We start from the raw sequence: 25,999 nt of genomic DNA, 5'->3' as shown, positions 1-25,999 counted from the left end.
TTGTTGTTGTTTACAAGGACCCCTGTGCAGCTTACCCCATAGAACTCTTACCTTAACTGGTAAAATACCCCAAAGTTTGCTGATTATGTAACTCTGATGTCATGAATAGAAAGCTATGACATTATTTGACCACTGTGTCAGGTGGTGTAAGTGGTCAAGATGTCAGTGGAAGGAATGCCATGTTGTGTTGCACCCCTTGGAAGTCGTATGAGTCCGTTGACATTTACGAACGATTCAATTCTAGGAAGCGAGGCGGGAATGTGCAACGGTTCATTTGGCTTCCTCCCTTCCTGTTATAAATCTTATTTTTTATTCCTCACTGTTTCTGGGAAAGACAGGTGTTTCCCATCATATAAAGAACTTGGAATCTACCAGAGATGACATTCTTGCTGGCTTGTATTAGCATTGCATTTGTTTTTAAGAGATTACACTTGGTACATGTATGTATGTCTTGGTCAAAGATGAAACATGTATTATTTATGTTTGTTTGATTCTAGGTAGTCTTTATTGGTAGAGGTAATTTTGAATTGGAGTCTTTCATATATGCAAGATAGGCTCTTCATTTCCAAGTATCTTCAGGCAGCATACCGAGACATGCACTTTCCTACTATATTACTTGCACATACTTATTTGATAGTATTTATTCCTCGATGATTCTATTTTCCCCTTCAAAATCAACAAGTATTAGTCTAGATTGGCACTGTTTTGCTGGCTGCTTATGGAATGTATTATTTCCTGTTCTGAAAACATCTGACAATGATCTAATGTGGTTAGACATAATGGATTTTCATTTCCCTGGAAAGCACCAAGATATGTGAAGTTTACACAATCATGCTTTTGGGTTGAATGTGGCTCCCATGTATCTACTACACACCATATAAAAATCACACTGTTGCCTGTGATATGTAGACAAATCACATGTTTTTGCAGAAACATCCACAAAGAAATATATACATACATTCCAACACACACACACATGCATGCACATATAGCCCACACAAATATGTTGCCATATATAACAGCACACATATGGTGTAAACATGGACAAGAATTCCTACATTCCTTCTGCATGTATTTGGTGTTAAGTGGAAAAATTCCATCAGCAGTTGAGACTTGAGGACTCTTGCCAACTAACCTCAACTCTGTCATGCCTGATGCTTTCATGAAATTAGCTAATTTCATGGTTCTATATCATGAAGGGGTGCACAGAGCATTATATATCCATCGATTCTTGGAGTTGGTGGGGTTCAATGAGCTAGAAAAGTTTAACCTGCTACATGGTTCCATGCACACAGTTCTGTGTTTGCAGCTGAAAAGGGGATAGATGTTTAATACCTGCGCCTATTGGACCAGGACATGCGTATAGGTATACTGTTGTTGATCTTTCCCAAGATTTGTAAGAAGGAAGCTGGCTTTCCCAGGGCACAGAAAGAAACTCTGTCCCAAATCTGGGGTAGGGGAGGGGGAACCAAAGATTTGGCCTGCATTCTTTGTCTCTTTGTGGCCCAAATTAGTATTTTGTTCATCCCTGTTTTTTCTCTGTTCTGAGAAATATATTATTTGTGGGGAGGGGGGGATTTCACTTTTTGAAATTGTTGATACTGATGAAATACAATAGTAAGTAAGCAATGATGATAGTAATTGTTAAAATGATAATAACGATGATCATCATTGTAATATAAGAATGAAAATGGTATTACTAAATAGAATAAGGCGTAAGCTGTACTTCAAAAAATTGGAGAAAGTCAATGTTCTGACATGATGATGCTAATAAGTACTTGGTGAAATTTTTGAAATGGCCATTGTGCTGTGCCCAGCTAAAACAAATTTCTCGTATAGTGTATTACTATTTGTTCATTAATGTCCAATTTGCCTGACTTACCTCACAAACAAAAGTTTCTTTTTCAGAAGGTTTTTACAAAAGTGCATAAAATGAAAAGATTCAGAGTGATGTCAGAACAAAAGGTTTCTAATACAGTCATCTTTTGAAAAATGTAAACCTGCAAATGAATAAAGATTGCTGTGATGCTATTTCTCTTTATGAGCAGCTGAGTTGTTGCTATTTGTGCCGTGAAGAAACAGATAACCTGACAGAAATTATGTTCTACTCTACTTGGAGTTTGAGCTCAGGTTTATCACCCAGCATGAGGGGTTATTTTTAGCTGCTTTGATGTCCAACAGTGAATGTGCTTCATTGACATTTTGCATGCACGGCAGGTGGAAAAAGATACATGCTCTTCTGTACTTTGGATGTGGTGAAGTGCAGGGGGGTTACAAGTCTACTGGGGGCTGTACTCTGTCATCATGACCCGTGTAATATGGGAGAACAATGAAGTTTAAAGTGCAGTGTTACCACAGATGTGTTTAGTAAAAGGAGCACATCGGCAATTATGATGCAATAATAAATTACAAGGTTTCCAAAAAAAGAAATTAAATCTCAGAAGAGAAATGTTGGGTTTGCCTGCAGTCTGTACCTTTCATAGTCTTTTGCTCTGCATTCAGCATACAAAAGTTACATATGTATGCTGCAGAGTATAGATGTTCACTTTCCTGTTCAACCTACAAATTTTCTTGGTGTGTATTGCTCCTTACTAAAATTGATTTTACATACCACAAGGTGTAGCTATCCTGTTACATCCATGGATGTCTGGATTTTTTGTTTGTTTGATTATTTGTACAATTATTCAAAATAATAACAGATTTACCATCAGATAGAATGCCATGGTAACCTATCGTAACAAATAATAATCTGGATTTTCTATTGGAAATATTAGTGCATTGTCGACTGCCAAGGAGTAAATGTCGTGTGAAGTATGTATCACAATTTATGCATTGACTTGAAACAAGTTTGTTCATATCAAATCTAAGAGATCATGTACATCTAACCATCAGTGTGCGAGTGAAGTGTATGACAGCAATGTGATAGAAAACTATAGGTCAAATGTCAGGTTATATCTCCAACGTTTGACTCTGTATTCAAAAGTCACACCCAGATGTTGTTTCATCTCGCTTTGTGCCAACTTGTTAGACACAGGCTTTTAATGACTGCCAGAAGTAAAGGTTAAAGTCTAGAATGTCACTGTTTACCCAATAATTATTAATGAGAAGAATTCAATATAAGTTTATCAAATGTTATACTTTGTCATTGATACTTTGATTAGCTTCTAGGCAAAACTAAATAAAAGTTAAGAAGGTAGATAAATGTTAAATTTGGCTGTGAACATAAAAGGCACATGGCTTTGATGCAATTTCATCTTGAAGATGTTATATCATGCACAATTCAGGTGACCATTTTTAACTGTTGCTGTAACATACTGATGAATAGTCTTCTCAAGATCCATCTACTGTATACGCCAAATATGTAGAGAGTCTAAATTTTTGCAAATCAGGATTTCCCGACGATTTTGCGAGTGGTTAAATTTGCGATCAGGGAGTACGGTACTGAACAGAGAAATTGTATACATGCACATCACATTCATATCGGGATCAGAGTCAATATTTTTGTCTATCTTTAAATTTGTGAATGGCACCTGACTCACAAAATTTGCAAAAATAAAAACTTGCAAAATATTTGCCATACGCAGTATATGAATCTATCTATCCTTCTCGTTCTCTAGAGTCTTTATGTATTTATAGTATGTAGAATATAGACTATATAAGTTTAGATTGAAGTGTATAGATTGTTTCAGAGTCAGTGAATATGGTTCTCATTTTAAAAGTGGAGGCAAGAAATGTTTTCCTGCCTAGCAAAATAAGCTCGGCCAATCATGCTAGTCTGTCCCGCTGGTCAAGACAGCTAGGCTCCCAACCTAGCGTGGCGGTCAGGCTAATGGGATGCCAATTACGTGTCTGCTTGTCCATCAAGCATATTAGGCCGGTCACTGGTCATGCCAAGCAGATGTCAAGATTGCCACCTCAGTGACAGTATAAGTGGGAGAGAGCAGCCCAGCGGATTAGAACAGTGATTTGGCTGCAGATTAAAGGGCATGCTCAAGTACCATTTGTTCTATTTGGCCGCACAATCTTTGTTAATCATTTATCTATTCATTACATTTGTTCGGGGGTAGAATTATTTTTGTTGGTGGAAATTTGGTAGAGTTTGAGCTGAAAGGAAGTAGGTACTTCTCATTCAAAAACACAAACAATGTACAAAAAATGAAATAAAACACATCCAGTGAGTGACAAGCCCAGTTTATTAGCAAAGTCATTTAACTTTAGACTCCAGGGGTGTGTGGTTTTTTTTTCTAGCCTGTCCATACTTTACACAGATTATTGATTCTACTCTCTTTAAAGCTGAAGATTAGTAAATACTCCTCATTGTAAAACATGATCAGTGGGATGGTAGCCCAGTGGATTGGGAATGGGAAGAATGGTTTGATCACGTGTCTGTTTACTGTTTGCTTTATGTGGGATGCAGCTTATACGGTGATGCAGCCTTATTGCCAGCAAATATGGTGCATACCGTAATATTGCAGTGCACTCATGCAGATACATGTGCACTCTCAATTAGTTAGTATTGATTACTTTGATCAATTACTTCCTCATACAAGTTACTGTACCACTTGCCTTCCTTTAGAAATGGTTGCCAGTACCACACAATATATTCAGGCCTCAGCTTGGATGACACTCGTTAATGTCTGAGGCAGGGGCGGATCCAGGAATTCTGTAAAGGGGAAGCGTCTCTACAAAATTAAAGGGGGTGCACGTGCCCACCCCCATTTTTTTCTTTTTATTTATTTTGTTTTAACTAAAAATAAAGAGGGGGTGCATGCCCGGGGCGCCCCTCCCCCCCCCCCCCCCCTACATCCGCCACTATGAGGTGTTACATAAAACATATAGTGAATGGTTTTTAGTGAAAGATGAGATGCTCTGTTTAACTTGGCTGTACCTTGTTGAATGTAGTATCTCATCTGCCAGCATGAGCAAAATCTTGTTCCATTGCACATGTGACCATGGACAATATATTCATAATATGGTGATACTTCATTTTGGAGTCTAAATTAGGAGAGAACCTGTCTTAGCCTGCCTGGAGAATAAATGAAATAAAACAGTAATAGAATCACTATGGCACAGCAGGTCTTCCCTCTCAACATAAGGGAGAATCCTATGTTGTAGATATCATTGTGCATTCAATGTGAATACCTGGTAATCTAAAGGATAAAAAAAAAAGGAATGCAAGGCAGAAGGGATGAACAGTGTGAGCAAAGCACTCTGGGATATCATATTAGAAAAAAAAAAGTTATCCTCAAAATTATTGCAAGCAATACTAGATGACAGAACAATGATAATCTTAATACAATCAGTTGAATTGCTTCATTTTTTTTTCTTTGCATCTTAGACAGTGGTAAAATCTTAGAGTCCAAAGATTTATGAGGCATGGTGAGATGTGATTGAAATAAGCAGCGTGTAATACACTTGGGTGCTCACTGTGCACACAAGAGGTAAAAGCTGCATTATGCATGCTAAGTGACGACGCGAAAAATGGCTGCCATAGAAAGTTCACACAAGTTGAAGGCATGTGTTACCCTCTGTGTAGTCTAACATGTCACGACTTTGTTGTCAGGAATGCACAAAATTTCTGTTCTATTATACAGATTTGAAATGTCATTTTGAAAGGTTATGAGTTCTACCCACCTCATCTTGGGATCCATAATCTTCCTTGATAGCATTTCATATCTGTGGGATGGAAAATTCTGTGTTTCCTCCCTCACAAGTTAGCATCTAGATGAAGAGTTTTATGTAAACGAAAAAAACCCAAACCACGAATCATCCCTTTTTATCAACTTGAGGTATTTGAGATTGAAGCTGCTGAAAAAAACAACAACACACAAAACAAATATGCATAACATCTCCAAAAATATTTCTTGTTATGTAATGTCTGCCTTTTTTTTTTCTCTAATGTAAAACATGATATATTCGTGGCATGAAATTTTCGTGAATTGGTGCCAATGGCCTTTTTCGCGGCATGAAATTTTTGCGAATTGCCGCTGGCATTCAATGCATATAGTGAACACAAGAACTTTCGTGCGCACTTTAATAGCTCGTGCGAAATTTGCAAAATTAAAAAGCACGCAAACATTCCTTGTTCTACAGTATTTGATGATGATCTTATACACAAACTTTGAAAATTGCATTTATCTGTGTTTTACATTCAAACTCTTCACATATTGTATCAATCTGGCAATACTAAATGCTCATATGATAAGATTACGGCTTTTGAGTGGATGGCTAGAAATGGTTTTGGCTGCTTCCTCAGTGCAAACACAGTGCTCTACGGATGTTTCTGTAGAATGGTTCATTAAAATTTTGCATTCCCATTGCAGTGGCGTTGCACATAGCCTGCGGTCCAGAATGTGCTAATGCACTGAATGTTTATAATACATTGGCAGATTGAAATATGACCAACAGTAATTACGCTTAGTATGTATGGGGCACAGACTGAGGAAGGTAATGAAAATCGCTAAAGATTTGCACCTCGGAAACATTTCCAGACCCTAATGAAGATGTGAATTAAGAGTGTTGTTTGGAATTGATGTACAGTGTAGACGAAAGATTTGTTCAACAAACTCAAATAATGAAAACCTGACAGTAAAACGGAGTTAAGCGTCGCTGGTTATTCTAACTTTTGAAGCCATGGATGACATTTCAGAGTGTTTCTTCGAGTGAAGTCGTGTGTGTATGCTGTAATTTATTTCAGCACTTCATGGGCGATTGCTTGGGTAATCGTGCTTTGTCAAAAGATGTTAAAAATGGCAAAATACCAGTATTAATCTTTGAAGCAATTTCATTATTCACATGACAGAATCCCTTTAATCATTCAAGGGTGTGTCTAATCCTATTGTGCATTCCACCTTGAGTATCGTAAAACTTTAAAACAAAAAATGGGTTCCTTGTGTTCATGCATGCTGTGTTATAAATCTCAATCCATGAAGCATAGGCTTAAACATTTCTCTTGATCTATCAATGGAACACAGTGAGGCATACACTGAAAAACATGAGAAAGAAATAGGATTCTTTTGTGTGCTTGCTTTTCAGATTTCACTCGTAATCTCCTGTTTATATGGGGTAAATACAGATGTGAATACACAAGCCATATTTTTTATCACAGACTTACAATCAGTGAAGTACAACTGTAACATTAATTTGCAAGTAAAGCAGTGAGTTAGACATTTTGATCTGTGTGGTCATTGCCAATGTAAGTGCATCGAAGCTGCAATTAATTTCAAGTTGCAGTCTCTGTTAAGTGTAGCTGTCAGATTTTAAAAAAAAGAAGAGACAAAACATATTTCCAAGAAAGATGAAAAGGAAAGGAAGACGGAAATGTTAATGTACATGTATATAGAAGCAAGTAAGCAAAAAACAACAACAACAAAACACTTTTATCATGAAATATTAAGAATGCTTAGTTTAGATGTAATAACACATCAGAGCACCTGAATGCATATGAAAGACATTTATCTTATTTCTGCGTGTAATGCATTCACTATGAAGGAATAGAACCCAAGGGAGCACATCAATAATGTTCTTCTATTTTCATCACCTCAAACAGCTTTTATTGTAGTATTTTGTGGGGTTTGGGTTCAAGCACACTTATTGTAAAATGGTAACCTCCACTGTAGGTGTTCAACCGTTATGCTGGATTGCGAACACCGCAAGCCTGGAACACTACTCCAATTTTTTTTTTCTTACAGTTACCTTGTAGCCGAAAGTGAAAAGACTGCATATTGAACCTATTTATAGCGTGCCAATCAACAACGTGAAGCCATGGCCAAGCCGGGAGTATTGCATGATGGGATACATTCAGTGAGCGTCCACACCGGAGCACGGTCCTATTAACGTCATGACGATGTGTCGGTCCATGGCTAGCCCTATTGTCAACATGTTGGCTGTATGCTTTACACATTATCATCCTCCGGGCTGATTGTTTACCAGTTCTGTGCAAATTTACACTTTCTACCCATTTCATCTTTCTCTCTTACTCTCTCTATCTCTTTCTGTCTCTCACCCGGACCCTTAAATATAAAATTGGGGACAGTTTGGTCCCATCGGGGAAGAGAGGGGGTCTGCGTAAAGGTCAATCGATTTGTTTTTCAAACGATTCACAATTTGCAGCAGCGGAGGCATGATTCTCGCTACCTTCTCCCCCTTCCAGGGCTGGTGTTTGACAGGTCTTGCTTGATGTGGAAATGGTCACAGTGCTTGCTTCCAAGGTCATTTGATTCTCACAGGGGAAGCAGAAATCACTAAACCTAGATGTCTTGACCGTCCAGCCATTACAGTGTTCACAGGAATATGAAATGTTACCATGTCCTTTGTCAGAGAACGTGGCACATTAGCTTCATTTTAAAGGAAACAAATCATAATATCTGGCAAAATAGCATGGGGGTATTACATTTGGTATGCTTCATTTGTGAAGAAAACTTCGTGGCAAGGAACAAAATTTGAACAAAATGCTTCTCCCACGTGAAGAATGATTGAGAAGTCAAGATTACTTTAAATGAATCCCTTTTCTTAGTTCCTTTAAAAAATGTGCCTAGATTTGAATGGTATAGATTTATCTCAGTGAGAATGGTGTTGCAGGAAAGCAAATGTGACTATATATTTCATGGTGCAAATAGGTTTATGTTTACTCCTCAACACCATCTCTTCAGAATCTGACATTTGAATACTGCAAATGTCCATAATTTTCACGCGATTACTTTTACGTGGTGAGCGCAGCTTAAAAACATATTCACCGGTTCTTGAATTCTCGCGTCATGATTGTCAAACCATTGTGAAGATATTTTTGCAGGTTTTAGAATTCACGCTTGCCAAAAGTGGGGCGAAATGCGCGAAAATTAATGCACCACAAAAATTTGTGCGTTTACAGTAAAGCGTAGATGACATGCATACACTGTCAACATTCAGACAAGTATGAATGTATGTACAAGGCACTGCCTTCTGCTCAGTGTCTCAAAGTTGTTGATTTACTACATACACACTGTGTTTTGTAGTCTGTGGCATCCAATCTTACTACAGCTTCCACGGCTTCTTTTTTCTTTCTTCCTTTTTTTTTTCTTGCTGTGCTGCACTTTTACGACAGGCCTCTTTTTCTATTCCTTTGAAACGGTAATTGTGTTTGCCGGCGAGGCACAATCAGAGTTAACACTCGGAATGCAGTGAGTGAATGGCGGAGTAGACTCAGTCTCCCGTCTCCCATCTCTGATAGAACCTCTTTCTCCCTCCTCTCCTACCCGATGACATCACAACATCGAGATGACATCTCCATGAAATCGAGTCTGCTATGATCATCTGCGCAGCAGCGGGAGAAGTCATTTTGCGCGGTTCAATTTCATGGTCTGCAGACCAAGAGAAGATGCTGGAGAGAGAGAAGGGGGTGGCGGTAAATGGGAGCGGATCCCCTCTCTTGGTATAAACTTCTGACTCTCACATACCAGATCTTACTGGATATCACAGAATCCTCTATGTGCACCAATATCATGTCATGAATATGCATGAGGTTGGTGAAAACACAAGAGAATCAGAAACACAAGCTGCAAAAGGAAGGAAAAAATTTTTTATTTTGGTGTGTAGAGTTGGTAAGACAGATCATACTTACTACCCATGTTTTGGAGGCAAGAATTGTAACTGAATGTTTTATTGACGATGGGTGAGTTGTGTGCCACAGTGTGTACATAGGTAGCATAACTCTTCTTTTTAGAATGATATAGTTTACATTATCAGGAAACTTTAGCCAGTGAAGAAACATGTGGTATCAACATGCAGAGTTAGAAAATAGCAAGTAAGGTGGGAAAGTGATGGCATTATGTTCAATAGTTATTTAGTATCTACTGCAGATTTCAACAGATTAAATATGCCTCCGCTTTTTGTGGCTCTGGTATCACTTCTACCTTACAATGTAAACTGCTTAGGTCAATGTCATTTTGATGTCTGGAAGATGTTTTTACTTGACAAAGTCTAAAAGCCTTCCACTTTTGATTTCTATGTTTGATTCTCATTTAGTCATTTAGTATATCCCAGTTACTGATGGAACACTTTAATACAAAAATTGAATACCTGAAAAATTGTATTTTAAGTTTATCAAATTGTAAAAGCAGTAGCATTGACTGTGAAGTAGGAAAGGAATGTGAGTGTGAATATATTGGTATTAATGGCAAGCTTGTACCGTCACTTTTGTTAAGCATCAGAAATTTAGATGAGGAAAATCTTATGAATGAAATCACTTTGCCAGTCTTATAGGTAGCATCAAAGGTTCTGGCATAGTGCTGCAAAGTTTGTGCTGGTGATTAATACACATGTGCTCGTATAAAGTGTGACAGTCTCTCTCCTAAAGGAACTTACTACGTAAACAAGATTTTGGAATCATCTCTCTTCACTGAGATAGAGATGAAAGATTAGAAGTAGCTGGATAGATAGACAGAAAGAGAAATAGATAGATAGAGAAATAGTGAGAGAAAGAGATTAAGAGAGAAGAGAGAGAGAGGGTGGATGAGAGTGAAGGTATTTGTTTGATGGTCGTTGCAGGACTCCTTGATTATCTTGTCTAATGAAGAGGGTTGGAAAGGAGTGGGCACACATCGTCCGCCGATGTGAAATTGGCGAAGTTTAGATGTTGGTGGTTGTGCACCCAGTGTAAGCAAACATTGAAATCTGTACCATCCTTCTGTGTGACCCTGGATTTCTAAGTCGACAGAGGCTCTGACGTCATTCCGGCAGAGTAGAAAGAAGAAAGAAAAAAAGTGGGGCTGCCCTCGGACACCGAGAAGAGAGCTGCTCGATCCTAGTGGATTAAAGCGATGCCTGGCCCACCAAAATTGATTAACCGTGCCCTGGTCCGTAGATGTTGTTAAAGGTCCAGGCCTATCCATCTTTTATGGCAGGCCTCATGCCATTTCTGGTGGAGTTGCTGCTTTTGTGTATCACCCCAGATTTCAGGAAGGTCTTCTGTACTATTCATAGGAGAGCAGGTTGCCTGTCTTGAGGTGGTATCTGTAACACCGTGTAATCTCTTGAGGTGCTCTTATCCCCGCACTTGTATTCATTTTCTGACAAAACTTTGTGCAATATCTGTCATACATTTGTGGTTGTGTATTCACGTATGTTTTACAACCTCAGCCTTCACAGGTTTGGATACAGAAGTTTTTTATGTTTAACAATTGACAGGACCACCACAAACTTAACAACAACAGAAATATTGAAAGAATACATTCTATATTATCTCTGAAGCAAAAATTGATTAATTTCACCTATAAAAAACAACAACTATCTGCCTTGTGACAAGGTAAGAAACAAAAAACTTAAAATGTTTATGCTTCATCTATATATATTAGACTTACACAATAATGTTTAAGAAGGAAAATTTCACTTGAAGCTGCCATATTTCATGGATGTTCCTGATCCTTAAATCATTGAAGATCAAAATTTGGTTGACTTGTTATAAATATCACTAATGCACAGTTTTCGCAGAATGTCATTTCAGGTGATTGGATGACCATTAGTAGAATTAGTGTAGGAAATTATTTTGCTATTTGTGACCAACTGGAATAAAAAAAATGACTTCAGTTTGTGACCAACTGGAATAAAAAAAAAATGACTTCAGTTGTGAAAATGAAATAACAGATATGTGACCAAATTATGAAATGACATTTGTCTTCTCATATTTGGTATCATAAATTCACAGATAAGGTCAAAATTTGGAGTATCAATGATCTAAGAAGCATTCATTAAATTATCACCATTGCTTAGAACTAGATGGACCCAAACTCTTTCTTTTTTAATTCTTGCTCTTATTTGATAATGATTAGTAAGAGGATATGCCATTTCAAGCCAAAGTTGCCTTTTCCAGAGACTCAAACCCTAAGCACCTTCTGATCTGGAGATTCTCCCGCCTGAAACCCCTAGCAAACGGGAGACTCCAACTTGATGTGCACAAAGCGCACATCACAAGCGCGAAGTTTCTTGCGGTCTAGGGTTCCCTATGCTCTCTGGTGTTATCTTAGGCTTATTTTTCAACATACAATGAAATTAAGTAAGAAATCATTTCAAGCAGGAGAAATTAGATCTCTAGGGGGAGAACGGGAAATTCTGCAAAAATGGGCTTTCGGCGGGAGATTTCCCGTCAAAAGCGGGAGAGTTGGAGTCTCTGATTTTCCATCGTGGAATGAAAATATGAAGGTTGATATTCTATTTCAGATTCTGCAGTGTCAGTGCTTATACACTGGTGTAACAAAGCTTGATGACATCATCCTAAGAAATCCTTTCATATGGCTGAAGTGTTTAACATGATAGGTGGTTGTTGTGAAGCAGAGATAAAAATACCTGGGTTTGATAACTGTACTACAATTATGTGTAGAGGCAACGCCCCAAGACAGCGCTTGTCATTCAGATAATGTCACATTGTCAAAACTGATTTGTTATTTACAACTGAGTGAAAGTGAGCATGCTGAATGCCACGTGTATGGTATTTTTTCTCATATTCAAACAAGTTTTTGATATCAAAATAATTCACATCAAACAACTTCAGTTATTTACATGCTCCTTTGGTAAATATGTGAATGATGGGAGTATGTGGTATGAAATGTTAAAGAGCATTAAATCAGTACTGGTGTTGTCCACGCAACAGTGTACTTCAAAAGCATGTTTAGCTATTTCATTTCTATGACAATAGGACAAACAAGTCTAGTTATATCGTGGCTCATTTAATGTTAGTGTGAAATCATGCTTGATTCATAAGGGATAACAAAAAGAAGTGATGGAAGATGCCTCTGATATTATGATTGCGATCTGTTCGTACTAGGTAGAAGAATGGAGGGAGGGGTATAGGGGAAGATAAACTGTGAATATGTGTGTTACGTTATCAGGTTGATTCTGAGCAGAAATTGTTGAGTGCTCCAAAGTAAATTTGAAGACTAGCTTACATTTAACCTGTTGAGGGTGGGCTGATTTTGCTACAACACACATTTCCCATTGACACCTGCCCGAGTATACTAGGGACTCGTCTTCAACGGGTTAAGTGACTACAAATTAGATTAGTCCAAATTTGATTAGTCTAAGATGACTTGAGCACAGTCCCCATACGTGATTGACTCACATTTTCTGATTAGTGAAACATTAAGGGTATGATTTTTCCAACTGTTGCACTCCAAGTATGACACCTTCAGTCAAGATGTACAGGAAATATTGTAATAATGGATTACTGTAAAACAAGGAATGTTCGCGTGCATTTTAATTTCACGAATTTCGCGAGTGCCAAGATTCGCAAAATTAAAATGCACGCGAAGGTTCTTGTCTACACTATATGCATTGAACGCCAGTGGCAATTCGCGAAAATTTCATGCCACGTTAAAGGCTGTCGGCTCCGATTCGTGAAAATTTCATGCTGCGAATATATCATGTTTTACAGTAACCCATAGTTTGCCAGGTTCATGATCTGTTAGAACAATGAACGGCCACATTCAAGATGTATCCCCCTAATATTATTGCAGATACCACAGGAAGTCTGAATGTGTTATTGTTTTTTTGCAGGATTCAGGTATTAGTCCAGGCTAGGCTCCATAGAAAGTGCACCTAACCTTGTTTTTTGATATATACAATGTTTTTTAATGGTTTCTTGTCAATTCGAGGGTGCTGATTCCAAATCCGATTGATGCCACTCGCGTAACCTTGAGCATTTTCGGCAAAACGCAAAAATCCAAAATGGCCGCCAGATATGCTAATTTGGCCATGATAATCCCAGTTATGTCAATTTTATGACAAATTATTCCATCAAAGTTTTTTAAATTTTTGTTCCTTGAGTAATTCTACTTGCACATGCAAGAAATTTTTCATTTGAAGAGATATATTTAGTATTTTAAGCTTATTTTCAATTCAAAATGGCCGCCACTCCTGTACTCATGTACTATATGAATGGCCACAAATATGCATAGAAATAGAAGACGAATTTTCAGTCACATACCTACGCTTTTATCAAGTTTTGCATGTGCAATGCAAATCTGATGAGTGCCACTAGCAAAGCAAGCAAACAAACAAGCAAACAAACAGAAAGTTTATTGTTTTTAGGCTTATTATATTCTTCTTAATACAAAACTTCAAAATGGATGCCACTCATATACCCCTGCACAATATGAACGGCAGAGCGTGTGAAATAAACACATTTTCTTTTTTTTTCTGTCATTCAGGTACACTGTTTACCAATTTGTGTGCTGATTAAAAATCAGAAGGTTGTTACTAACAAAGGCTGTTTTATTTTTTAATGCAAACATCCAAATTTGCTACCTCAATCTGAATTTTTCCGTAGGTATTTGGAAAAATCCACCAAAACTTGAATTGACGCCAACATCAAGATCGTTTATCAGGAATTATTAGATATGAACATTTGATACTTACTTGCCTTGAGATGTTCAACATCAAAATATTCATTCTGATTTACTGAATTAAAAGGCTGAATCCTAGATGACACAAATGAAATTTCCAATTAATAGCTGTCCTGTTCTACATTATCTAAAAGCGATATTATACAAACTTTTCAGTCCCCTCATCCGAGAAAGAACATGAGGCAGGGGAAAGTGCAAAAAGGGACCACCTCACTTCCTGTTGTCAAATCTCTGAAATGAAAACAATGCCCCAAAGTTTTTAATGTTAACCCAGATGAATTATATATGGTAGATGAATTTTACCACCGTTTTTTTTTTTTCGGAGTGAATGTGTTTGAGTATAGGCCTATGATTTCGAGGGAGACTCTGAGATCTGTACAGTGCTGCCTCATTCTGAAAGCAGTGTTATAACAACTTCACACTGCTTGTCTTTAATCTTCAGCATTTGCAGATTCAGGATTGCTCTCGGTAACCAGACCAGCTGTGTTAGGACTCTGAATGATGGCCTCCTTAATGGTGGCTATAAACTAACTCCACTAGAGGTCTTTTTAACATAATATTTGGTGACATTACATTCACTTCACGTAGGAAGTTTGCAGATGATCTTGCCTTTACGTCTCATAGAAAGTCCTTGGATGACATGAGCCGAGTACTGACCCATCTCAAGACAATAGTGGAGTACTTCATCTTCTGGATACTTTGCCCCAACCTTTATTAGATTATCATCAGACCCATGCCTTCCATCTTAGTAACCATCTTGCCAACGCTATGTTTAAGGTAGCCCTCTGTGGCAAGCCTTCCAAGCATTGGCTAAGGAAGTCCACCATCCTTCACTGGCACTCGATCACTCTCCCTCACACTGGAAGGAAAGGATGGCAAGTGTCACCAGTGCCGTCAACGCATACCCTGACCTTCCAAACACGATAGCATTGGGGGGGGGGGGGGGCATTTCATGAAGCGTTTTGTCTGACAAATTTGCTCTCAGCCAATCAGATGCAAGGATTTAATAGCTTATAACAGTTTCTCAAAAGAAAAGATCTGCCAAAACACTTCATGAAATGCCCCCTTGAACAACCTGCCATCAATGCGCCTGAAATCCCACAAGCCTAGATTTCCCTACTGTAACTTTAAAGCTTTGACCCCAAAACAGGTTGGGACATATGCTGGTCTGATGTCATCTCTGATACCACCCAAGTTACCTACAACGCTGTCTCTGGCCTGGCAACAAAGCCACAGGGCTTCAACGGGTGGTGATCAAGCAAGTCTTCATGTCTTCATCCTGTTTCTGTGGCAAATAATCGCCCTCTGACCCCTGAGGAAATGCTGAACATCACCAGATGTGGTTGCAATTAAAACAATTGCAGGACTGATATGCATCTTTAGCCTGAGAATTCTGCAAATTTGGGGCTGATGTCGCCTGCTGCTAAACATAAAATTAAAGGGTTCTTTCTTTAAAGACAATAAAAATGACAGTTTTGGTTTTAAGACAAGACTGAATGAGATCATGATGTCAAAGTGTATATTATCAACACCTTGGAACTGTGAGAGAACTGAAAGAGGCACCTCACATTGCTTCTTGGTTGATGTTTAATGAACAGTTTGTACGGTATTGCATTAGCAGGGGCGGATCCAGGGAGGACCGCAACCGGCGCACGCCCCCCCCCTTTATTTTTTGTTGAAACACAAGAAATAAAAAGAAAAAATGGGGGAGGGGTGCGTGCGCCCTCCCCCTTTAATTTTGTAAACGCGCCCTCTCTTTACGGAATTCCTGGATCCGTCCCTGCATTAGGACAGTTTCATTTATGCCTTCAACAGTTTTTGTTGTTGTTTTAATTCAAGAAGAAAATCAGGTTTGCTCGATACTATCAAGGCGGGCACTTCTAAATTAAATCATATCAAAGTAATGGAGGTTATGATCCATTTCGAACTCGCCTCAGGACTCCTCCCTCCTCCCCCCCCCCCCCCCCCTCAACTCCTTGCTGGAAAAAAAAATCTACAATGTAAAGGGTTTTTAGTTGTGTCATTAATGTCCGATGTGTTTTTGTCTGCAACCATGTGTCTCTGCACTTACTGTATAGGATTTTTCAGTACTTTGTTAGTATGGTTTTAGGGGAATGCATAATACAAGCTTTGCTTTATAGCTTCCCCTCCATTTTCAACATTATTTGATAAATACCATGTATCTAGGCTCCTTAATATATTGTGTTAGTATTACATTTTTATATTCAACCGGCATGTAAAATATGGTGGTATATTGATTCCTTGCGAGACGTTTAGTGAACTCAGTATATTGTTGAGACTTTTTTGAGACAAAATGAAATATATAAGAAATTGTGTTCAACATCGTAAGGTTTATGAATATTAAATGCTCATATATGGAGAGGCCCCCTATATATTGTAAGTGACACCCAACATATTGCACGTGCAACACTTTATAATAGCGTAGGTACGGGAAATACAGTAAATTTGTTCTATATTTCCATGCATATGTTTTGCCATTCATACAGTACATAAGCATAAGAATGGCGGCCATTTTGAATAAAAAAATGAGCTTTAAATGCTTAATGAACCTATATGAAATGAAAATTCGCTTGCAAATGCAGATGGAGGAACTCTAGGAACAGAAATGTACAAAGTTTGGTGGAATCATTGGTCATATAATGCACATTACTGTGTTTATCACGGCCGAATTAGCATATCTGGCGGCCATTTTGGATTTTTGCATTTTGCCGAAAATGCTCAAGGTTACGCGAGTGGCATCAATCGGATTTGGAATCAGCACCCTCGAATTGACAAGAAACCATTAAAAAACATTGTATATATCAAAAAACAAGGTTGGGTGCCTTCTAGCCTGGACTAGTATACACTGTCTTGCAAACTCTTCTCTTGGTATGGTACAGTAAGAATAGAAGGATCTTAAGAGATTTAAATCAATTGAGGAAATTCTCATCTTTCATGAGAGTGATATCTCCACATACCTTTAACTTCCTTAATAGCACTGAATGGTGTAATGAACTATGCCTGTAGTCTCCAATCAGTCCACATTGATTGAGCCATTTAAATCAATTTCTGTCCTTTATCAATGTATACACAGGTGTAAAGCTAAACAACTGAAATAGAAGAATACTGATTTTTTTTTTTAGATTTCACAGTGACCTGATTTTTAAAGAAAATGCATATTTTTGAATCCGTATTTCTGATCTACCTCCATTAAAATGATTATGCTAAATTCTGATTGTTGTAACTGTGTAAAGCACTCTCATTTTGAAAAGATGCTTTATCATTTGTTATTATCATTATATGATATTATTATTTTTGTCATATTCATTCTCTTCATTGCTAACTTTATAAGTGATTATTAAATTGGCAATATTTTGAAGATTTAAGTTCTTGCTTAACTGATGCACATTGTTACACCTGATTAGGCTTGCTAATTCTTTACAACTAGGTCAAGTCCAGATAGCTTAATGATCGAATGCTAATGAAAAGGCTTGACGAGTGAACTCCTGTAAAACCAGAGGTATTCATGGTATGAAACTTTGGCGACTTGGAGCAGATGGCCCTTTTTTGCAGCATGAAACTTTCATGAATTGCTAAACTTCACTACATTGTGAAAGCAAACACTTTTGCAGACATTTTACTTTCTCAAGTCTTGACTCCTTCGGAAATTTGCAAATGTTTCAAATAGACTTACGTGAAAATTTCTGGTTTCACAATAAGCGTGTGGGCACACAAGGGTTAATAGACATGACTGGGGCTCTGATGTAGACTACTAGAAGGCCTATAGGTTTTTCTTAAGCACACTGGCAGTCTCACTGTTATGTGTTTCATAGCAGCCATCAATTTCACTGTGCCTGAAGACGCCGAGTTTTGAAGTTGTTGAGAAAAGTGCTTCAGCTTTCATACTCCCGGAACATACGCCATGCGAAACTACAGGCAGCATCAAAATGTTCTTATTGACCTGGAACGGGTTAAGCTTTGATCTTACATCAGTGTTAAAATTGGGGTCCAAGCTTTGTTGCAGTGCACCACCCCCAAGATTCATTACAGCATATCACTTCAAAAGTCCCAGCTGACTGGGTAACCTTCTGATTTCTCCGTCTGCGGGGGCTCCCCGACTCTTTTAGTACTCCCGACCCAGAATCACCGACCTCGGACGATAATATGGAGCACCCAGCTGCCTGAATGCACCCTAGCCACCACTGACGTAATTCCAAGTTTGATTGAAAGGACCACTGTGTCCAATACTGATGGAGTAAATGAACCCAAAATAGCGGCCATTTGAATAGGAAATCTGAATCATTGAGTACCAAAGATTTTAACTTTCTCTTATTTAACTGACCCACCACCGACTACGGCTGGATTGACTTATCATGGCATCAAAGAGAATACTAAAACCACCTTAATGACTGTAGTAGAGCAGCATATATTTAGTACATCAACCCAGCTGTCATATGTTCATTAAAGGTTATATCAAAGATCCTACACTCCATAAGATGATCAACTCCCCCGATTTGACACGGCCGCTGGTGAAACGGAAATGGCTGCCGCCCGCTAGCGTTGAGCGGGTATAGATCGAACAAGTGTTAGCTTTTTGCAAATTAAGGCAGCTCGCAATAATTTGTGGGCGTGCACATTCACAGTGAGTGTAGCAACCTGCAAGCGGAGCTAAGCGAGCTGTGTGCGAGTCTACCGCTCACTGTGACCAGGGAGGTGAGACGAAAACTTGCTGTACACAGTCTTTTGGAAATCGAAATAATGATAAACCTGCTGATGGTTTGGTATAGCTATTGATGCAGTGTAAAGCACTGCACCAATTCTTAGGTTTACTCATGATTCTTTACAGAAAATTCCTTCTTTCTTGTCTTAGCCTGTCTTGGTCCTATACAAACATATCGGGAAAGTACAGCTCACCTGGAAACTATCCCTGCTCAACGCTAGTGGCGCACTCCTTATAAATCCCACAATTCCAAGGGGCAGCTTTTCACTTTTCGACTGAGAGTTGACCATCTTATGTGGTGTGTAGGATCTTTGGTTATATATACCATTTTGCAAATATCACAAAACTATGCATGCATGGTTGAAGGATATTGTCTCCCAGCATCGTGTATGAAATCCCGCAGTAATACAACTCTACCCCAAGAGATTTTTAAAAAGAAATGAAAAACTAACTCCATGTCTCTCGAGAATATGCTCCTCTTTTGTACCAAGGATAATGGTGGGATTTTTTTCAGAGTCTGAACAAATTGACTGGAAATCTATAGTATTGTTTCCTCATCCATCATAGAGAAGCTTCCAGTTTGGTTATTTTTAGGAAAGGTCTGAATTACCTATTTCTATGATATACTAGCTTTTGAAAGTAATCTAATTATCAGGGTTCCAAAAAGGACACACACAAACTTTAAGTAGAATATCTTGCATCATACTGACGACTTGATCACTACGTCATCATTGGTAAAACAAGATAAAAGTATGTTGTATGTACACCGATATTAGAGAGATGAATTGATCAAACTGAAGAATATTTTAAAGGGTTTCCTCTCTCCTCTGTCCTATCAGTAATCTAAACTAGATGTGATATGACTCTGGTATCATCAGAGTGGTGTAAAAGTTATACATAAATTAGAAGAAAAAAAATATTGCATAGTGCCAACAGTTACTAAATGGTATCGTGATTGCCATATTCTAAACCTTTCACTGCATATTAAATCAGGTTAATAGTGTGTGTATATAATAGCATGTTATCTATTACTGTTATCATTTTCTTTTTTTGGGTGTGAAATTATCTTTCTGCATCTTTTGCATCTATCTATCCATCAATCCATCTATATACAGTATAATTATACTGTGTCTGTCTATATCTCTAGCTCACTATGTCTATCTATCTATCCATCTATCTATTCATCTATCTGTCTATCTATCTATCTATTCCTAATTTGACATGATTGCTCCTGTAATGATTACCACATGGTAGTACTTGGGACCTATATGTTTAGGTACAATCATCGGAAATAAACAAACCATGTTCTGAGAAATAGAAACAAACACATGGCAACTGAACTTTAGAACAGAGAGAGAGAAAAAAAAAGTAGAGAAAGACAGTTTAGAATAAACATAAAATCATACTACATGCTTGCACATTATTGGGGAAAACAATTCTACTACATTTCCCTTCTATGTGATGTGAGTTTAGACTACATCCTTGTCTACACTGATGGTGTTGAATTATTAGATGATTAAGTTGTAGGCTGAAACAGACTTAATCACCCTCTCCCCCCCCCCTTTTTTTTGGGGGGGGGATAGTCAAATCATTTGTCAAAATATATTCAATTTTCCATTTAAAGTTTTCACAATAGTCACTTGTTAGTTTCAGCATTTTTGTATATCTTAATTTTACTCATATATTAGTCTCAACAATATCTGATGTCTATCTTTTAACCTATTTCACACACACATGCCCATCCGTGAAAGTACTAATGTATTCAATATATCCATCCAAATATTTATTCATGACATATTATAATTTGATATATGATCTATCATTTGTGGTACCAGCTATGTATCCAGTAATGTATTTAACTTGGTGTCACTCATTAGTGTATCCACTTATATTTCTGTGGGACCATCATTGTACTTTCTTATCCTCTAATGATTGTGACTAATCTTTGCTGCCACGCTGCTTGTAAATAGTTCATCCTGTAACCTAGCAACCACATGGGATTGACACCACTAGGCGTGGCAAGACAATGCATCTTTGCTCACTGCCATCTTTTGTTATTAAGTGTCTACCCTCGGCGGTGAATACCACAAGGTCATGGTTATGCAGTTCAGAAGATATCATATGCCCTTCCCAGACCTGTGGAATACAATTGAATACTGTCTACGCCTTTTGTCATCTCTGCTTCACATGGCGCCAGAAAATCCCTGGATATGGTGGTAAAGGTGAAAAATTGCAAATATGCTCTGTTGTAATTACCCTACTCGTGCCCTTGTGGCTGGGTGTAGTTCAATCATACAACATATTACACATATTAGGACATGCTTTAGTGTGGAGTACAGCATTACATAGACTGGGTGAGTGGGGTCTTGAACATATCACATTCTCTAGCCCCTCCATGTAAATGTCATCTCCCCTTGAGGACCAAGAGCTTGAATGGGGGGCTTCCTTGCAGACATGTGACATGAGGCGGGTCGTCGGAGCATATATTTTCCCCCCTTCAAGCTTGGAGGGAACAGACAGGGAAGATGTTGGAAAGGGAAAGTGATGCATGGCCCGTCACATACAATGAAGAATGATAATGTCCCAACATTTCATCCTATAGATCCCACCAATACATCATACGTTTGAAGTTGGAAGAATCTATACAGATCAGCATCCACAGTACGCAGTGCTATTCTATTGAAAAGGGAAACCGGGATTATACAGTGGAGACTTATGTCCAGAGTAGATCTTGAGAAAGTTCTTGATGAATTATTTGAGTGTGTGTGTGTGTGTGTTGGGGGGGGGGGGGGGTGGGGGTTATGTGAGCTACAGTTTAAAAGCACTTGCCCAGCATTTAGGACAGAAGTGTATAGATAATTTTCAACAGAATACAGAAGATAATAGTACATTCATGACTATCGTAAGGTCATTAACAATTTTGCATTGGTACAATACTGTGGTAAGTTTGATATATAAGCCTTGACATTTAGCTGCATGAGCCAATATCTGCTCAAGAACCCCCACACTTCCTCTATTTTGGAGTAAGGGCTCTTGGTTTCAGAAATCTGTTCAGTTGAGAAGAGGTAGGATGTTGTTTTTTACTGCCCCAAAACTGTCTCCTCTAATTTTAGTAGCCCAGGCTGACTTGGTCAGTGTAAATTGTCAAAAGAAGCACGCTGACAGCCAAGCTGCCTACATGCAAACAGACAGACAGATGCGAGACGTCATCTTTCTGTTTGGAAGTATCCGATGTCTCACAGATGCGAAACTGGGATCCTATCTCCTCTTCCTCTTGTTTTCATCTTCATTTCTTTTTTTTTCATTTTCTGGTTCCCAGCTGACTTTGTTTGGTTTTCCCTTTCACAATCTCACATGAGATTTATGCCTTTGCGCCCGTGATATTTCATATGCATTCTTCAGCACTGCCACTGTGGGCTAAAATGATATGAACCAGATAAATCTTCCGTGGATGCACAATTATGTGCTGATTTATAGACTGGTGAGAGAGAGCATCCTGTGCTGTAATGCTAAGGGACCAATATGTATTCACAGAAAAGTTGACCTCACTCCATCTTTGACAAGGAGCTGTCTTCTCCAATTCCTTCAGCACTCTGACACTTTTCTTCCTCATATTATAGAGTAGAAATCGAACCAGACAGGAGGTTGAAGCAAAGATCAGCTGCCATTAACTGTGTATACACAGCCAAAGAAGATTAAACCTTGAAAGAGTCTTGATGTTCATACAAACTAGCTGGCAAGCAGTTTAGATTTTAGATTAAGAGTCCTAGCTCTCTCCTGTAGCAATATTGGTTTTAGTTTGTGTGTTGAAACTCTGATCCGAGAGATGAGAAAGTACGTAGACTGATTTGTTTTAGAGCCAGCATCAAGCACACCTCTACTGGCAGAGTATTGACATGTGTGTTGTGGCGAGTGCATTGATACATTGTATCCCCCTCTGTAGTGGAAAAGATGTGCAGTACTGTTTGAAGATAAAACTGTGAAGCAACAGATCCAATATTCACATGCCCTGTCATTCAACTCTAATGGGAATATCATCAGATATTTGATGGATTTTTATCATTGTGTGTGCGTGATTTATCATATGGCACTTAAGGTCAAATTAGGCCATTCTTTGTGTTGTAACGCCATATTGCAAAAAGATATCAATATCATTTGAACTCTGTTTTTCTTTTCTTCCGCCAAATCTGCTAGCTTACATCCATCTGTCACTATTTCTGTTGCCATGACAACAAACTGTTATGATATACTCTCAATAGCAATAACTATACCGGCGAATAGTCATCCCTAAATTTGCTTGCTCAATTTGGCAATATCCCAAAGGTTAAACTGTCATGGTCTGGTATAGCAGTAGACTCTCTTTGTCTTGTGTTGCACAAGAAGTACTCTGTGTCTGGCCCTGAGAGAAGTGCATTCAATTATATATTTCATTGGTGATGATAGAAAGGGGTTGATAATTATCCTGATTATGTCTACCACTAGGGAGGGTCTAATGCATTGCAGTGTTTTGCTGCTGACTTTATCTACATAGAGTCTGTGTGCAAGGCGCCCAAACTTTATTGCTTTGTAAATGTCACAACTTTTCTTTAACCCATTCAGTACTGACTAGTTTTGTAATACAAAATGTAAACTCGGAGTAAAAAGCTGACAATGTAATGGGGATAGTCAGTTTGCACATCATAATTTGCTTTTGATGAGATATTGAAGGCAGGCAGTGTCATATGAATAAGCATGCATACAGCATATATTCATTATCCTTTGTTAAACAAAGGATGGTATAATCAACTAATGTGACGCAAAAGGTAGCCAGGTACCTCACGCCACTGTACAGCATGTTAGGAAACCAGGAGGCTAAATTGCACCGTAGAATTGATTCCAAAGTCAGCCATTGTACCACACTTCATTGCCCATGAATAGTAGAGGCTGTTACCACTCTTATCCCTTTTCTCCATTATATTTTTTTCTCTTTATACACAGCCAGAGGAGCTGACAGAAGCCATAGAGATCAGCAACCTCATCTTCACCAGTCTCTTTGCCTTAGAGATGCTACTAAAGCTAATAGCCTATGGACCCATCGGCTATGTCAGCAATGGATTTAATGTCTTTGATGGCCTTATAGTCATAGTCAGGTAAAAGTTCATATACCTTTTTGATACCGACTGGCATTTACTCATTCCTCTAGCTGTATATACTTTTGTATATTTCCATATTGATAATATGAAATATGAAATACGCAAATGTTCATATCTAATACTTTTTTGTTCATTGTTTATTTTCTGTATATTGGTCTGTTTTCTGTTCTAATTTGTACAATATGAACAAACATTTTTCATATACCAGCTATTCATGAAAAGAATATTACACAACCAAATAAAAAGGTAAAATCTTGCTTTGTTTGATTATTTCTGGAATTAAATGATATTGACCAATGTCAGGCGCATTCATGGCAGTGTGTAACTTGAAATGTGTTCGTTGTTTTGTCAGGTTGACATGCTTGAGAGCCAGTAACAAATGATTGCTGGCCTGCTGTGAATGAACTGGATGAAGTTTTCACTAAGTTGGTCCAATATCTCCATGATATAAAAAGAAGGCTTAAATGCTGTTTTAAATCCTTATTAAGTAGTGAAGGTACAGGCCTGAGATGATTGCCAAACAGCCTAGTTTGGGCCAGCTTTATGCTATTAAGAAATCAGAACCAGGAATTTGTTTGAAGAGAGAGATTGAATTATTTCCTCTTTGTCCTCTTCCATTCCCTTATTCCATCCTTCCCTTCATCTCTGCTCTTTGTCTTGCGCTGTCTTTGTATTTCTATCTATATCTTTCTATTTTTTCTTTGTTCATCTATCTTCCCTCTTTCTGTTTTTTTTTCTTTGTTCATCTATCTTTCCTCTTACCCTCTTCCTAACTCTCCCTCTTTCCTTTCCCTTCCCACGTTCTCTGTCGTTCTGTCTTTCCACCACATTTCTCTCTTAATCTCCCCAGTGTGGTAGAAGTCCTCCAGGATGGCAGTGGGGGTCTGTCCGTCCTGCGAACCTTCCGTCTCCTGCGAATCCTCAAGTTGGTGCGCTTCATGCCCGCCCTCCGGAGGCAGCTCCTGGTCATGCTGCGGACCATGGACAACGTGGCCACGTTTTTCTCCCTCCTTGCCCTCTTCATCTTCATCTTTAGGTGAGTCGCGTTTCCAAGGCGCTGGCATGCAGGATCAGACTCAATTTCCTTTTAACGTTGATTGATCTCTCTAGCTTGAGTAGAATATTTGTCAGTACAGTTCGGACAAGCAAAATGCATCCGTCTGTGTATATGCATTAATGTTTCCTGAGCTCAGTTTGTTCAGCACATGAGAAGGACCACAGAAGACAGGCAGACATGAAGGCAAGATGGTGGCTACTGGAATCTCAGTAATGGCTTAGGAATAGCACATACATTAACATATTTTTTTCCAAGTGAAATTGATGTGAAAACTCCCTTTTACCTGACACTACTTGCTTTCATCCACTGAAACAATTCATGCCAGAGGCAAAAACTCCATGAAGTATTAATTATGCTTACATACATCCAATCATATCAAGCACTCATGCAGTACAACCTTCCACAGCAGAGTGAAGGCATCTTGTGGTCATCTTAGCTGCCATGGCAACAGCTGTGTATGAACTAGAATATTACCGTAATTGAATATATGTGTTATCATTGTCTCTTGATTTTTGTGACAATCCTACTTCTTTGTCTACACTGAAAGCATTGAATGCACAGACTGTCTCATAATTTTCTCAATGAGTTGGGTATTTTCTGTAGATGGTATGTGAATGTGTAACACTGTGTATGATTGAGACCTTTTGATGATTTATAATCATCCCTGCAGATCAAAATCTTGTAATTGTCAAACTAGTTGAAGATACTATTGTTCTGT

At 38.4% G+C, this 25,999-nt stretch overlaps 1 protein-coding gene across 1 annotated transcript in view; it reads left to right on the top strand.

Moving 5' to 3' along the window:
• LOC139743563 (voltage-dependent T-type calcium channel subunit alpha-1G-like) overlaps positions 1 to 25,999 on the top strand; it is a 256,942-nt gene that overhangs the window by 133,310 nt on the left and 97,633 nt on the right. The window contains exons 9-10 of the mRNA XM_071654043.1: positions 24,070 to 24,221; positions 25,075 to 25,260. Of these exons, the coding sequence (XP_071510144.1) occupies positions 24,070 to 24,221; positions 25,075 to 25,260 (338 nt within the window). The remainder of the gene's footprint in view (positions 1 to 24,069; positions 24,222 to 25,074; positions 25,261 to 25,999) is intronic.

This window comes from Diadema antillarum, unplaced genomic scaffold (assembly GCF_040938485.1).
Source record: "Diadema antillarum isolate AM-2024a unplaced genomic scaffold, OU_Dant_1.0 seq00001096_RagTag, whole genome shotgun sequence".
Classification (NCBI taxonomy): domain Eukaryota; kingdom Metazoa; phylum Echinodermata; class Echinoidea; order Diadematoida; family Diadematidae; genus Diadema; species Diadema antillarum.
This window is presented reverse-complemented; position numbering and strand designations above follow the sequence as displayed.